Raw genomic sequence first — 15,354 nt, 5'->3', positions numbered from 1 at the left:
CCGAACACACAGGAATTACAGCACTTAACATTCTTAATATAGGTCTGATAGCCCTTTGTTGAAAGATTTGCATGCTGCTTGAATCTTATAGAACATATACCTCTGTGATGACCTTTTGAACTGTAATGATGCAATATACAGACTTTTGGTTTAATACAGAACTCTCTAGCTGTAGAACTTTCTCACTGTGTCTAGATTCATTGCCAAGTTTCAGAGAAGCACTGATTCCTGTAAATCTGGATATTTTATCTGTCCTGTCTTTTAATTTCTGATATCTGACCATACAACCAGGCCTTAAAAGGGGAAGAAGTGATTCTTGTGGCTTTCTTTCTACAGTGTTAAACACATAGACAAATGAGAAGAACATATGTGCACAATGCATAAGCCATAATCAGATGCTCAGCTGGAACTGAACAAGAACAGTGGTGCCTGGCTGCTCTGCACCGTGCAGTGGTCATTTAGCTCCCTATGATCTAGGCACTTAATACCTTACCCTCCTCAGCCCAGTTTCTCTAGTTTCTGGAATGAAATGCCCAAGGATGCTTGTGGGCACAACTGTCTTTGTGAGATTTCACTCCTTGGTCTTACACTGATCTTGACCTTTTCTTTGGCGACCTGTAGACAATGAACGTCCCTAGTTCTGTCAATAGGTTTTACAACTTATATTTATTTGTATCCTCTCTTTTGGCTAGGAATGTAAAAGTGATCCTAAAGTAAGATATGTAATAAAATCAATCAGATTTATTGTATCTACCAAAACGTGTCCTTTCTTCATTCTTAAATGAATTTATAAATCATTGCAATGTTCACAAATCCTTAGGTGGCTGTAAAACACCAGGCCCTCATTCTATTAGAAAGTGTCTGCAGAAGCTAGCCTGTTATAACAATGGAATGTAAATGTCATTGTGACAGGTAGCCCCAGAGAATAGCATACTCTTGTTATTAACAGAATTTGTATAGTTCAAGCCATAGCAGCACAAAGTCCTCGTTCCCCTCCCCGCAAATGTGGCTCACCTCTACCTTGGAGAGACCACTTGTGGGGCTGAAAGGGTAGGTTAGTCCTTTTGTCCTTTCTGCTGAGTGAAAAAAAGGGATCCAGTTAGTGGTAATTATGGTGGAGGTTTTTGTGATGTAAACATCTGGAAAATGGAGTGAGACCACTAAGCTCATTTCATATAAGTCACTATATGGTCTCTAATGAAAGTTTAGTATTTTGGTTGGGAAAAAACCACTGTCATTCTATTTATTTAATTTATTACATGAAGCCTGGTGTTCTGTTCCTCAGGTATTTTATGACATGGCATGGTGAGGGACCTGTGTCCAAAAAAAAAAAAAAAAAGCTCCAACAGAAAAACCCTAAGCATTCATTTTCTTCAAGCCTCTCTCACTACACACGCTCAGCAGTAAGACCCAGCTCTACAAAGGTATTTAGGCTCCTAACTTATATTGATATAAACAGAAGTTAGAAGCATAAAAAGGGGGAGGGTGTTCACACAGGGGTGAATGGCTCTGGGTGGGGGGGGGTTGTTCACACGGGGGTGAATGGCCCTGGGTTAGGGGGGAGGGTGTTCACACAGGGGTGAATGGCTCTGAGTGGGGGGAGGTGTATGGCTCTGGGGGGGGTGGATGGCTCTGAGTGGGGGGAGGTGTATGGCTCTGGGGGGGTGGTTACACGGGGGTGAATGGCTCTGAGCGGGGGGAAGTGTATGGCTCTGGGGGGGTTGTTCACACGGGGGTGAATGGCTCTGGGTGCGGGGGGGGTTGTTCACACGGGGGTGAATGGCTCTGGGTGCGGGGGGGGTTGTTCAGACGGGGGTGAATGGCTCTGAGTGGGGGGAAGTGTATGGCTCTGGGGGGGTGGTTACACGGGGGTGAATGGCTCTGAGCGGGGGGAAGTGTATGGCTCTGGGGGGGTGGTTACACGGGGGTGAATGGCTCTGAGCGGGGGGAAGTGTATGGCTCTGGGGGGGGTGGTTACACGGGGGTGAATGGCCCTGGGGGGGGGGCTGTTCAGGCGGGGGTGAATGGCTCTGAGTGGGGGGAGGTGTATGGCTCTGGGGGGGGGTGGTCACACGGGGGTGAATGGCTCTGAGTGGGGGGAGGTATATGGCTCTGGGGGGGTGGTCACACGGGGGTGAATGGCTCTGAGTGGGGGGAGGTGTATGGCTCGGGGGGGGGTGGTCACACGGGGGTGAATGGCCCTGGGCTGGGGGTGGTCACACGGGGGTGAATGGCCCTGGGGGGGGCTGTTCAGACGGGGGTGTATGGCTCTGGGTGGGGGGGGAGTTCACACGGGGGTGAATGGCTCTGAGTGGGGGGAGGTGTATGGCTCTGGGGGGGGTGGTCCCACGGGGGTGAATGGCTCTGGGTGGGGGGGGGTTGTTCACACGGGGGTGAATGGCTCTGAGTGGGGGGAGGTGTATGGCTCTGGGGGGGTGGTTACACGGGGGTGAATGGCTCTGGGTGCGGGGGGGGTTGTTCACACGGGGGTGAATGGTCCGGGGGGGGGCTGTTCAGACAGGGGTGAATGGCTCTGGGGGGGGTTCACACGGGGGTGAATGGCTCTGAGTGGGGGGAGGTGTATGGCTCTGGGGGGGTGGTCACACGGGGGTGAATGGCTCTGAGTGGGGGGAGGTGTATGGCTCTGGGGGGGGTTCACACGGGGGTGAATGGCTCTGAGTGGGGGGAGGTGTATGGCTCTGGGGGGGGTTCACACGGGGGTGAATGGCTCTGAGTGGGGGGAGGTGTATGGCTCTGGGGTGGTGGTCACACGGGGGTGAATGGCTCTGAGTGGGGGGAGGTGTATGGCTCTGGGGGGGTGGTCACACGGGGGTGAATGGCTCTGGGTGGGGGGAGGGTGTCGGTACTGAGGCCTGGGGTGGCTCCTACGAGATCCCGGGGTCAGGGGAGGCAGCGGCTGGAGAAGGGGCCTGCGGGGCTGCCGGACCCCCCATCGGCGTGTGGGGACAATGGCCGCCCCCGGGCATGGAAGCCGGGCCCGGCCCTGTCAGCCAACGTGGGCAGGGCAACCACGGCTCAAGCCCAGCGTGCTTCCGTCACCGGCACGCCGGGCCTCGGCCGCCTGGTGCCGGAGAGCCTGCTGGGAGGTGTAGTCTCGGGGCTGGAGCGGCCCGTTCGCCGTTCGCGCCGGGCCGCGGTGGGACTACAATTCCCATCAGACCCTGCGGGTTGTTTTCCTTCAAACGGAAAAGCTCCCCGCCTCTTCCCCCTGCCAGAGCCGAGCGCGGGGGTTGGATTGTCCTGCCGAGGCCACCGTTGAGGAGGTCCCTCCCCCTCCACCTCGGAGCCCTTTGACCCCGTTGTTATGTCGGGCCTGAGCCGCCACTGCTGCTGCATTCCATAGCGCCCGGGAGCTACCCCTCCCCTTGCCTCGCGTTTTCCCTGCCCGCCGGCCGCGCGCCAGCCCCGCCCCCCGGCTAACGGTCCGCACCCGCACCGCGCGCTCCCGCCTCCGAACCCCGGCCCGCGTGCCCGCGCCCCGGCCCCCCCACCTCAGCCCGGAGCAGGAGGAAGATGAAGGAGATGAAGCAGCGGAGGAAGAAGGAGCGCACGTGGGCTGAGGCCGCCCGCCTGGTGAGGGGGAGATCCCCCCAGGAAGGGGGGCGGGGAGGCCCCGCGGTGGCAGGGGCTGGGGAAACACCCTGCCCCCGTGACTAGCGGGGCCCGTGCTGGGCAGGGAGGGGCCCTGCGGGAAGGGTTGTGAGGAGACGGACCCCGGTGTACAATGGGGAGAGGGCGGAGATCGCCTTCCCTCGGGGCGAGGTGCACCCCCCCCCCCGGAGGGAAGATGGGATGTCTCCCAGAGAGGGGCCCGGGCACGCTGGGGGGCTCCCCAGTGCAGCCAGGGCAGTGGCCGCTCCAGGGGGGTTGGGCGCAGGGGGGGACACCCCACCCTGTGAGTAGAAGGGGCCTGGCTCCAAGGGAGCTGAGAGACACCTCCTGACGCTGCTTAGCGTTATCTGTGTTGCTGTCGTGCCTAGGAGTCCCCATCCTGGACCAGGACCCCTTTGTGCATGCTAGGTGCTGTGCAAACAAAATAAAGAGCTGGTCCCTGCGCCAAGGATCCTGCAGAGAGGCCAACATCCCCCTCCCACCCAATCTGGACATTGCTTCTCCCATACAAGAAAAGAGAGAGAGAGAGCAACCTTCTCCCCATCTTCAGTATGAGATGGGAAAGAGAGGAGGCTGCTTCTAGAGCACAACACCCCCCCACACATCCAGCCCAACATAATCACAGCATGACTTCCTCTGTAGAAAGGTGGAGAGTCACAGCTCCCACCATTACAACTCTGCCCGCTCCTTTTTCCACCTCCATCCCTCAAGAGAGAGAGATAAATTACTAGCCTCTTTTCTCTGTATATTATTGGGAGGAAGAAAGGGAATGATTCTAGTCCTAACACATGCACACTCTGTGCTGCCAGCAGGGTCTTCATTCCAAACTACAGGAGTGCTTCCAGAAACACTATCTCGATAGTTGCAAAGAGTCCTGTGGCACCTTATAGACTAACAAATGTATTGGAGCATAAGCTTTTGTGGGCAAATACCCACTTCGTCGGATGCATGCATGACTACATGCATCCAACGAAGTGGGTATTCACCCACGAAAGCTTATGCTCCAGTACGTCTGTTAGTCTATAAGGTGCCACAGCACTCTTAGTCTGGATCTGTAAAAGTGGCAAACGTGTCTACCTCTCTGATATTTTACCTCGACAGTATCATCTTGAGAGACTGTCATATTACATGGGGGAAGGGTCTACTGTCAGATATTTCTCCCTTCCAGATTGCCAGGTTTGTGGGGGCTTCTCTCAGAGAGGGTGAGAAACAGGTCCTTTCATATGCTCTCTCACATATTACCAAGGGGAGGGAATGGGTCTTCTAGAAAAAGATTCTCCTTTAACCATGGAAAGAGGAGGATTTTCTCTTTTAGAAAGGTGTGACAACACACCCCATTTATGGTGGTTGGATAAGGCATTTTTCTGGAGAGGCCTTCAGCAGTTTGTAAGCATTGCTTAGATTTCTCAGTATCTGTCTTACAGTATCTTCTCAAATGGTATGAATAGATAGTCTGACGAGGCATTGACAAGGTCTGAGGTGATTTCTTCACTGTAGAAAATGGTACTGTTTGTTAGAGAGCCTTTAATTTTTCTGCTTGGTTCAATTTTACTTACAGGTCAGCAAAGTCCGGGCAGTAGTATAGTAACCATTCTCAGTTTTGTCAGGTCCTACTTCTTATTCTGCTTTCCCTTCTTAGATTTATTTAAACCTCCTTGGAAGGGATCATAGCTTGAGGTCCAGAAAACGTTACTGTCAGGAATTTCCTTCATGGCAACAAGCTTCTCCCTGACACCACTAGTATGGGGAAACTAGGTATTGTAAAGGCTATGGTGTTCAAGCGTACATGAAAACACAAATATCCCTCCTGTCTACCAAAGGGCTTTACTTGTTTAGTGTCTTCATGGTCAACATTTTCATTTGGTCATAAGCATGTTCTTGGTAACAAATCTGGTATGTGTGTGGTTAATCTTGTGGCATGTATTTTCATCAGTTTTTTAAAAATTCCATTCATTCAAGCGGCAGATTTCTAGAATAAATACCTGCTTTGGTTATAAGAACGTAACGGCCATATTGGGTCACACCAGAGGTCCATCTAGCCCAGTATCCTGTCTTCCTACAGTGGCCAATGCTGGGTGCCACAGAGGGAATGAACAGAACAGGTAATCATCAAGCAATCCATCCCCTATCACCCATTCCCAGCTTCTGGTAAAAAGAGGCTAGGAACACCATTACTTATGTCCATTAATACCATCCTATTGGAGCCCTGCTGTACAGGCAAGTCTCAACTTAAGCTGGGGTTACGTTCTGCAGTCAGTGCGTAAAGCGAAAATTGCGTATAGTCAAAATTACATTGAATGTAAGGGTGGGCGGAATCGCCCACACTACAGGTACAGTATTTAAATTGTTATTTTTCTCTTTTTTGTTTGTTTATTTTTGCCAACCGCGCAAAGCTGAATTCATGCGTGTTAAATGCGCGTAAGATGAGACTCGCCTGTATTCTGTTGCCTATCACCATGTGGGAGAAACCTGTCTTTTATAAAAGAACTAAAGCCAGATCTTAATCTGGAATCCAGAGGTCAACTGTAAAATCTAAAATGGAAACAAACTTTTAAAAAGTCTGTACCAAATAAGAAAATATAAACCCACCAAGAAACTAGAATCAAACTAAAATTTTTAAAAGAGGAGGAAAAGATGGGAATATGGGCCAGTTGATCCAAGTGGAGATTGAACTCTTCAACTGTTGTCTGAACAGTTGGTGCCTTTAATATCCAGCCCCTTAACTCAGTTCATAACACTCTCCATTTCAACTCTGTTGGAGTGGGAGAATAGTCACGTTGCAAATGGCACACTCAGCTTTTTGCATGCTTTATTGTGCTGATTGTTGCTGCTATCTACTTTTAATGCTGATTGGAAAACGTTTGTTTTGTTTTGTTTTTTCCTCCAGGAACCAAAATTTCTTCACAATAAACTTTTAAAAAATAAAATCCGTGGATGTAAGTGACTAGGGGAGGCACAGTGATCCTGCCATCTCCATATGTATACTAGTGGATTAGATAGTTTTTCTTCTCAGCTCTGTTTGGGCCAAAGGCACTTGATCATTGATTTACTGGCACAAGAGCATACTTTGTGTGTAGTATATTGGCATCTATATAAATAATAAATAAATGCATCTTGGGGTTTTTTGTTATGTATTTTATGAATCAAGGTTATGTACCAGATCATGTAGACATTTAATAAGAGCTGGACAATTGTCTTGGGTCCATCCGATTTGGCTTAGCGTCCAGTGGATTCTAGTAGTTATTCTAGCTTTTTCTGAATAGGACTTGCTTGCACGCAAGAGGAGATTCCCAGGGCTGACCAACAAAGAAAACATGAGAATGTTCTGACGCAGTATGGCCAATGGTCCATTTAGCCCTATATCCTGGCTTTTGATAGTGGCCAATGCCATATGCTTCAGAGGGAAAGAACAGGACAGGGCAGTTATTGCGTGATCTATCCCCTGTTGTCCAGTCCCAGCCTCTGGCCGTTGGAGTCTTAGGGACACTCAGAGCATGGGGTTGCATCCATGACCATCTTGGCTAATAGGCATTGATGGATCTTTCCTCCATGAATTTACCTAAATCTTTTTGGAACCCAGTTATAATTTTGGCCTTCATAACGTCCCTTTGCAACGAATTCCACAGGTTCGCTGTGTGTAGTATGAAGAAGTACTTTGCTATATAACCTATTCAGACTAGAATGTCTGCCTTCTGGTAGCTTGCATTGTCCTTTGTGTGAAGATTATTATTTTTGAGCTCACTTGACTTTGACTTTCGCTCTTCTCCTGCTCTTCAAGCTAAAAGTTGCAGCTGGAAAAAAACTAGTGCCAGGTTCATGCTCAGAAGTGCTTCAGCCCGCAGCTCCTGTGTGGCTCCTAGTCTTGTGGGTGGAATACTTGAATGTAGGCACTTTGGGTCACCAGCCAGCAGAGCAGCCCCAGTGTGGGGAAAAGACTAAGGTTATATGTGCACTAGAAATGCTACAGCTGTGCCACTGTAGTGTAGACACTTATTATAGCGAAGGAAGGGGTTCTTCCATCGCTGTAGTAAATCCACCTCTCTGAGAGGAGGTATCTAGGTTGAAGGAAAAATTCTTCCATTGACCTAGTACTGTCTACATTGGGGCTTAGGTCAGCTTAATTTACATTTCTTGGGGGAGTGTGTGAATTTTTCATACCCTCTGAGTAATGTAGCTAGATCAACTTAACTTTCTAGTGTAGACCAGTGCTAAGTCTGCTTGCATAATTTTTCTCACCACCCAACACACTAAACTCTGTGATAACTCACTGCTTATTGGCTGTCCAAAAAGTAAGTCTGCAACTCATCTACTTTGGCAACTCATCAGTAGTAATTTAATGGCATAGCACCCATGTTAGTTAATCCTCACTGGCATCTGGTCTACCAGTGAATCTCTTCATGGATGTCATTTGTTACCTTCCTCATGGTTGGGGCCTCTCCCTATGTGCATTAAGTGTATGAGGTCTCTAAACCCCAGCTTCATCTTTGTTCTATTTCTGGTTTGTCATTGGCTCAACCTCATACCAGATTATCCTCTTAGGGAGACCAAGCCTTTCCTAGCTGTTCTGGGTTGTGGGGCTCCTTTCAAGCTGATCTTAAATCCATTAAAAATAGATGTTTGTTTAGTACTAGGCTTTACCACACCCCTGTCAAAGTGCTTTTAATTTGACTCTGTTACATTTTTTATTCTGCTAGATGCCTCCATGGATGAGAAGGAAAAGAACTTTTTGCAGCTTCTAGTCCTGTGGAGTGAATTCTTTGCACATACCTTTTTTTTTTTTTTTTTTAAACAGAATTTTGAGATTCAGTGTAGTACATCGAGCCACAGGGAATATTGAACAGGTGTTCTGAGGATTATATTACTAGTCTAGTAGCAGGGTAATTGGAAGAGTAGCATAAAGGTTCACAGTTAGGGTCTTTGGAAAGGCAGGAAATGGAAATATTACAAACAACACATTCAATTTCTGTGGTAAGTGTTGTCTTATCCCAGTGGTACTCAAACTTTTGTGCTGGTGACCCCTTTCACATAGGAAGCCTCTGAGTGCGACCCCCTTTATAAATTAAAAACACTTTAAAATATATTTAACACCATTATAAATGCTGGAGGCGAAGTGGGTTTGGGGTGGAGCCTGACATCTGCGATCCCCCATGTAATAACCTTGCGACCCCCTGAGGGGTGCTGCCCCCCAGTTTGAGAACCCCCAAGCTATTCCTTCTGGCCAGTGCTCAATACTGCATTAATAGGTTCCTAATGGAGCCACGATATCCTGCCATAATCAGCCAGAGGAGGTGTTGCTTCAGTGCATACAGGGCCTTTCAGGGTAGGTGAAGGAATGAGAGAGAATCTTGTTGGATACTTTCTCTTCCAGCTCTAACACTTAAAAGTAGTCATACATCTGATACAGTTGGGGGCTAGGAACTGTTCTGAGCAGGGCTTTTTGTTTCTGGCAGTAAGTATTCACTCATTCTCCATTGTGGGCTGTGTTTTATTTGGTTGTCATTGAGTTCAGTGTTTTCCAGATGCATTATGGGCCGTGAAGGTTTTTCTTGATTTGGGAAACATGAATGTTCCATTTCGTGCCTCTCACATTTGACTGTTGAGTGATGTGTTGTCCACATCAGATGCCCATTTCATTTGGGTGATGAAGGGTGACAGTGTCTGATGATGGCACTGAATTATTGTACCCCAAAGAAAACTTGATCAGTGCAGGAGACTGTAGTAGAGCTGTACTGCCTCCAAATAAAAATGGTTTATTCCATTTAAATATAGGTTATCATACTGCTTGCAGTTCTGGCCGTCCCATCTCAAAAATGTATTAGAATTGGAAAAGGTGCAGAGAAGGGCAACAAAACTGTTTAGGGGTATGGAACGACTGCCATACGAAGAGAGATTAAAAAGACTGGGACTGTTGCGCTTAGAGAAGAGACAGCTAAGGGGGGATATGACAGAGGTCTACAAAGTGATGAATAGTGTGGAGAAAGTGAATAAGGAAGTGTTATTTGCCCCTTCACATAACACAAAACCTAGGGTCACTCAATGAAATTCATAGGCAACAGGTTTAGAACAAACATAAGGAAGTACTTTTTCACACAGCACACATTCAACCTGTGGAACTCATTGCCAGGGAATTTGGGAAGGCGAAAACTAGAACTGAGTTCAAAAAAGAAGTAGAAAAATTCATGGGGGATAGGTGCATCAATGGCTGTTAGCCAAAAAGGCCAAGGATACAACCCCATACCCTGGGTGTCCCTAAACCTGTAACTGCCCCAAGCTGAGACTGGATGACCAGGGGTGGATCGCTTGAAAATTGCCTTGTTTTCCCTCTGAAGCTTCTGACACTGGCCACTGTCGGAAGACAGGATACTGGGCTATAGATGGACCATTGGTCTGACCCAGTATGGCCATTCTTATGTTCTTATTTCTTGGGCTTTCATTGCATTTAACCATGGCTTTCACAATTCCAAACTTCCAGTCCCCTGGCAGGCTAATGCTATAGTGCTTTGTGTATTATTTTCAGATACTTAAATGTGACATGGTGGATATGATTTGGTTTTGCTTTTCTTGAGAAGTGTAGGTAGACTTTTAATTGCAGTACAACACTGGAGTGTGTCATTCAGTTTGGACTTTTTCTTTCCTTTAGGAGGCTGGGAAGTGGGGGTGATAGAGATGGTGACCTGCACTGTTTTCTTGCAGACAGTCCTGCTACTACACCTTTCAAGTGGAGACTTCAGTCATTGGTCCCTGACATGATGCTGCAGTGACTCAGTTCTAGACGTTGCGGACATAAAAAGGGCATTCATTTTCTTCGCTCACGACTTGTACTAGTTGAATTGAAAGACAAAATTGCATTGCCAACTTGTATAAAGTACTGTCCCTCCTAAAATCAGAATTGCATGTCATTGTGGCCATTAAGTTAGGGGAATTTATTAAATTATTACTAGCAGAATATCCCAGACTGAATATCTGTTGCCTCTTCTCTCAGGTACTTTAGGCTATATAGTGAAACGTATTTTTACATTGGAGTTGCTATACTGGATCAGACTAGTGGTCCATATAGGCCAGTATTCTGTCTCTGACAGTGCCCAGTATAAGTTGCTTCAGAGAAAGGTACAAGAACTCCTGCAGAGCAGGCAGTTATGGAGTAACCTGCCCCTAGGGAAAGTTTCCTCTTAAATCTGAATAATTAAAGGTTGGCTTCGGCTCTGAAACACTACAGTTTACATCTCTTCTGAAGCTTTGTTATTTTTAATATTTACAATTATAATTCTGGTTATTCTTGTTATCCATATAAATGCCCAATTCTTTTTTGAATCCTGCTAAGTTGTTGGCTTCAATGATATTTTGTGGCAGAGAGTTCCACAGGCTTATTCAGCATTGTGTAAAGAAATATTTTATTTTGTCACTTTGAATTTGTCATCTTTCAGCTTACTTAAATGTCCCTTTGTTCTTGTACTATGAGACAGATGAAGAGAAGCTCCTCATCTACATTCTTTAGACCATTCATTAGTTTATACCTTTGTCATATCCTCTCTTACTCATCTTCTTTCTGAGACAAACAGTTCCAATTGTTTAAATCTTTCCATGCAAAAAATGTTTCCGTGCCCCTAATCATTCTTATTACCAGTCTCTGAAACCCCTCTGTTTCTTCTGTATTCTTCTTGAGATGGGATGATCAGAACTGAATACCATGTTCCAGCTGAGTTTGTACTATTGATTTATGTAATGACATTATTATTTGTAACTCCAACATGATAGATGCTTAACAGATAGGTATGAAGAGAAAGTCTGTGCCCCAAAGAGCAAACAGTCTATATCTACTATGTTAATGTCTATTTCAGTGGAAGCCTTTGATTCTTATATATATTTTAAAGGTTGTGTGCAGTAAGGGCTTTGACTGATGTTTACGAAAGTCACTGGGAAATCATCCATTAACTTTAATGGTGCGGGATCAGTGCCTAATTCCCCAACTCTCCCCTTCTCCCCATACTTGCACAATTGTACACTTAATTAGAGACCTGATGACAAAACAGGGCAAGCCATTTGTAGCCCTAGAAAAAGTGCAGGGATCATGCATATATACCGTAGTCTGCTCTTGGGTTAACCTGAATTTTGTAGCAGGTTTTCTTGTGGAGATATTAAGTTTTAGCAGACATATTCCTATATTTGAATCCCAACCCAGGAAACAATTCAGCGAATAAGAATAGAAAATGTTGAATGAAACTTTGGTATTTATATCTCTTCAGGTGTTGGAAAACTACTCTGATGCTCCTATGACCCCGAAACAGATTCTGCAGGTCATAGAGGCTGAGGGACTAAAGGAAATGAGGTCAGTATTGATCTTCTTGTTTATAATGAAGTGTGTGGAGTGTGGGGGAAGGTGGATAAAAAGGGCTGGATTTACTTAGTGGAGTTTGCCGTCCTTTCTCTAATCCACCTTTCTTTTCTCTCTCTCTCTCTGTAGCCCAATAATTTGGGGTAAGAATATACTAGCTGTTTTTCTTTAACTATTGCTACTGGAGGATTTCCAGTTTCTTGTAAACACGGAGTGAAGATCTCTGCCTTTCAGTGGAGTTGTAGGATTTTTGTAAAATATTCTAAATGCCAACCACGTGTCTGTCTCTGATATAAATGCTTCTCCTTTGTGTGTTTCTTCTACAAATAAATAACTGCTACTGGTCTTCCAGTGTTGGGCCTGTGTTTATGTAATGAGTCAAACTCAGTCCTCTGTAGAGCTTCACCTCTAGAGCAGAGACTCCTCCTTTTTCTGGGGTCAAGTAAGAAGCTTCCCTTATATACGCAAGTATACTGCTCTTTCTACATATTCTACCATACCACAGTGTTAATTCTGCTGTATTTTTTGTGGCCCTTGATATGGATCTCAGAACATATATCACCTGAAGAAGAGCCTGCACAGGAATGTAGGAAACTACAGGGTTGGATGGAACCCCAGGTGTTGTCTTAAATTAATTTCCTGGAATTTCCATCTGCTTTTGTTGAATCTAGGAGAAAGGAGATACAAAATACCTTTGTAGGTCAAAGGAAGTAGATGTTTGCTAGCCATCATGCTGCAAACTCCTTAACTTGGGTTACAAGATGAAAGTTCCCTAGTTTGACTGCACACAGTAAATCAAGCTATCTTTGGCAGTTCAGCATTCATTGACTCCCATGTGTGATCTTAACTCTGTGCTGTTCTAACTATGCTCTGTTTTTCTTTTTGGTTTATGAACTGTCTTCCACCATGTTGTTTGCATCACTGGTGAACTGCTGTATAACTATAGAAGGTAAATGAATCCCTTTGGGACTGAAGCAATTCAGACTGTTAACTTGTTTCTTATCTCACTATCCCTGAAATTAGGAAACAATCATGATGATTTGAGTAGCGAAAAGCTTCATATTTCACAGACAGAGGTATAATGTGTAGGAGTTACCATTGTTCAGAGAGGGACTGTGCCAGCATGCTTTGTTCCCTTGATAGCAGAGCTGTTAGAACACCACTCAATACTCAGGGTTCCTCACAACTAGGTTTATAGTGGGAATGGACTTGGGTGATGATTTCACAGCGTGGTATGTAGAGAATGGAATAAGGATGGGCTTATAGTGAAAAGCTCCATATTCCTTCTCTTTTAATCAGATATTCACTCTGCACTGACCTACTTTCTTTGATCAGTCCTTTTACCTAGAGAGGTAGCTGCACTATTTTAGGGTCTGTGAGCACTATGCTGTCTTTACTAATGGCAGTAACAGGGTGTCTTTTCACTAGTACAGATTTTCTTGCTGTCTTCCAAACTTTGACTGGTAACTTATCAAAATGGGTATCTAAAACCAGGCTTCTCTGCGTGTGTGAAGTTAAATCCTTCAGAGCTAAATCATTTTTCTAGAAATTGGTATTTCCTTCCAGGTATATCTGCTTCCCTTCACCCAATTGTTAATTTTCTGCTTTGGGGAAAGATGGCTTTCTTTCTTTATCGTATAACTGAAAGGATCAAGTATTGTTCATAGACCCAGTGTTAAAATACAAACTGCCCACCAAGGCTGTGATCTTGTGTAGCTAAATAGCATTGAACGTTTTCAATATTTACATGGGGTGCTTGCAAAGAAAACCTAAAGTTCTGAAAGAAGTAGCATGATGACTCAAGGGACACTCTGAACTAATGCACCCTGATTCTACGAAACACTCAGTAGTTGGAGTGCTGCCTTCCTGAAGAAGTGCAAAATAGTGATCCCCTGTGGTTTATGCAAGAGCAGAGATGTTGGGTCCAGTCTCATGGCTAAATTGTAGCTCCAATGAATGTTTTGCGATCTCTTTTGTCTACTGTTTCAATTAGGGAAGTTAATCTTTTCCTTTCCTAAAACTTGTCCTGTGGCTGGTAATTTACTTGCAGCATTCTGTTCAGTGCAGATGGGGAAAAGATGTGTAATTTACAGGAGAGCGAGTTGGGATTTCTCTGTGGTGTATAAAATGACACACGGTAACTTTGGCTACCTCCAAGGCTTGCAAAGAAATGCCAAAAAGCAAACCAGCAGAAAAACAAACTCAATCAAGATTAACTGAGAAGTTGTTCTAAACCCAGTTTTCGGTTTGAGAAGTTGAGACTTAATAGTTTGAGCTTTTGAGACTGAAACATTTCAATTAGACCAGTTTTCAGTTTCACTTTTAGTAATAGTGAACTCTTACACTGCTTTAATAACGTCCTTGCAGGCTCTAGAGGTAATGTTTTATATGTGCATGTGTGATTATGTGGAAAATCTGATGGTGTGGTGTGTCACAAAGGTTTCATTAGCATGAGTGTGGGTTGAATGGTTTACTTACAAATGACAAACAACCACTGAGTTATGAGGGCCATCCAAAAAGAGTGCCATTAAACCCTTTCTGTTACACTATGCTAACATGTATTCTCTTTGTGTTATCTATATTGAAAGAAAACTATTTCAGAAATACTTGATTTTATAAACATTTTATTGATAGGGTTTTTTTGAGGTTCTCCATCTATAAAGTAAGGCTTCCTTAGTACCATGAATCCAGCTACAAAGAATTCAGAGAGAGAGCGAGAAAAATATCTCAAGTGATAAACCTCTAAAAATGACCTAGAATGGCTTGAACATTAGTATAATGTGCTGCTTTCCTATTATCTGAGACTTATCTCACTATGATGTGCCTTAGTGGTAAGCAGCTCAGATAGGAAAGCTATAATAGCGTTCAGACTTGTTGAGATCCTGTACCTTAAATCTCATCACCGTCCCTTCTGCTACCTGCCTTTGATTTAAAAAAAAGAAAAAAATGCTGTAGGGTTTTGTGTATTATTTAAAAATTGGCAATTAGATACTCTAATCCTCATCTCCCTTTTTCTCTCTGGTTTCAGTGGCACTTCGCCCCTGGCCTGCCTCAATGCCATGCTACATTCCAATTCAAGGGGAGGTGATGGACTCTTTTACAAATTGCCTGGACGTATCAGCCTTTTCACACTCAAGGTGAATTGTGAACTCCTGTCTTCCAGGCTGGGGACAGAGTGCGAGGTCAACTTGTTACGTATTGCTGTTGTTGTTAATCCATCACTGGTGATCACTGTATGAGTTTAGCATACTGCCCTTGGTAACATCATGCGAAACAGAGGCTCTGGGATCCATAATTCTATACGTGATGGTTCTTGTGCCTATAAGCTATATGTAATACATTTGTTTTTTAAATTTTATAATTCTTAAATTACACAAGCAAGATAAACT

The 15,354-nt window shown here is 45.1% G+C and overlaps 1 protein-coding gene across 2 annotated transcripts in view; it reads left to right on the top strand.

The window, feature by feature from the left end:
- The first annotated feature begins 3,515 nt into the window (after positions 1–3,515).
- Positions 3,516–15,354, top strand: part of ASXL1 (ASXL transcriptional regulator 1) — a 29,858-nt gene continuing 18,019 nt past the window's right edge. For both annotated transcript variants that reach the window (XM_074969584.1, XM_074969585.1), the window contains exons 1-3: positions 3,516–3,594; positions 11,877–11,959; positions 14,994–15,102. In XM_074969584.1, the coding sequence (XP_074825685.1) occupies positions 3,535–3,594; positions 11,877–11,959; positions 14,994–15,102 (252 nt within the window). In that variant the 5' untranslated portion in view covers positions 3,516–3,534. The remainder of the gene's footprint in view (positions 3,595–11,876; positions 11,960–14,993; positions 15,103–15,354) is intronic.

Source organism: Natator depressus, chromosome 13 (genome assembly GCF_965152275.1).
Source record: "Natator depressus isolate rNatDep1 chromosome 13, rNatDep2.hap1, whole genome shotgun sequence".
NCBI classification, from domain to species: domain Eukaryota; kingdom Metazoa; phylum Chordata; order Testudines; family Cheloniidae; genus Natator; species Natator depressus.
This window is presented reverse-complemented; position numbering and strand designations above follow the sequence as displayed.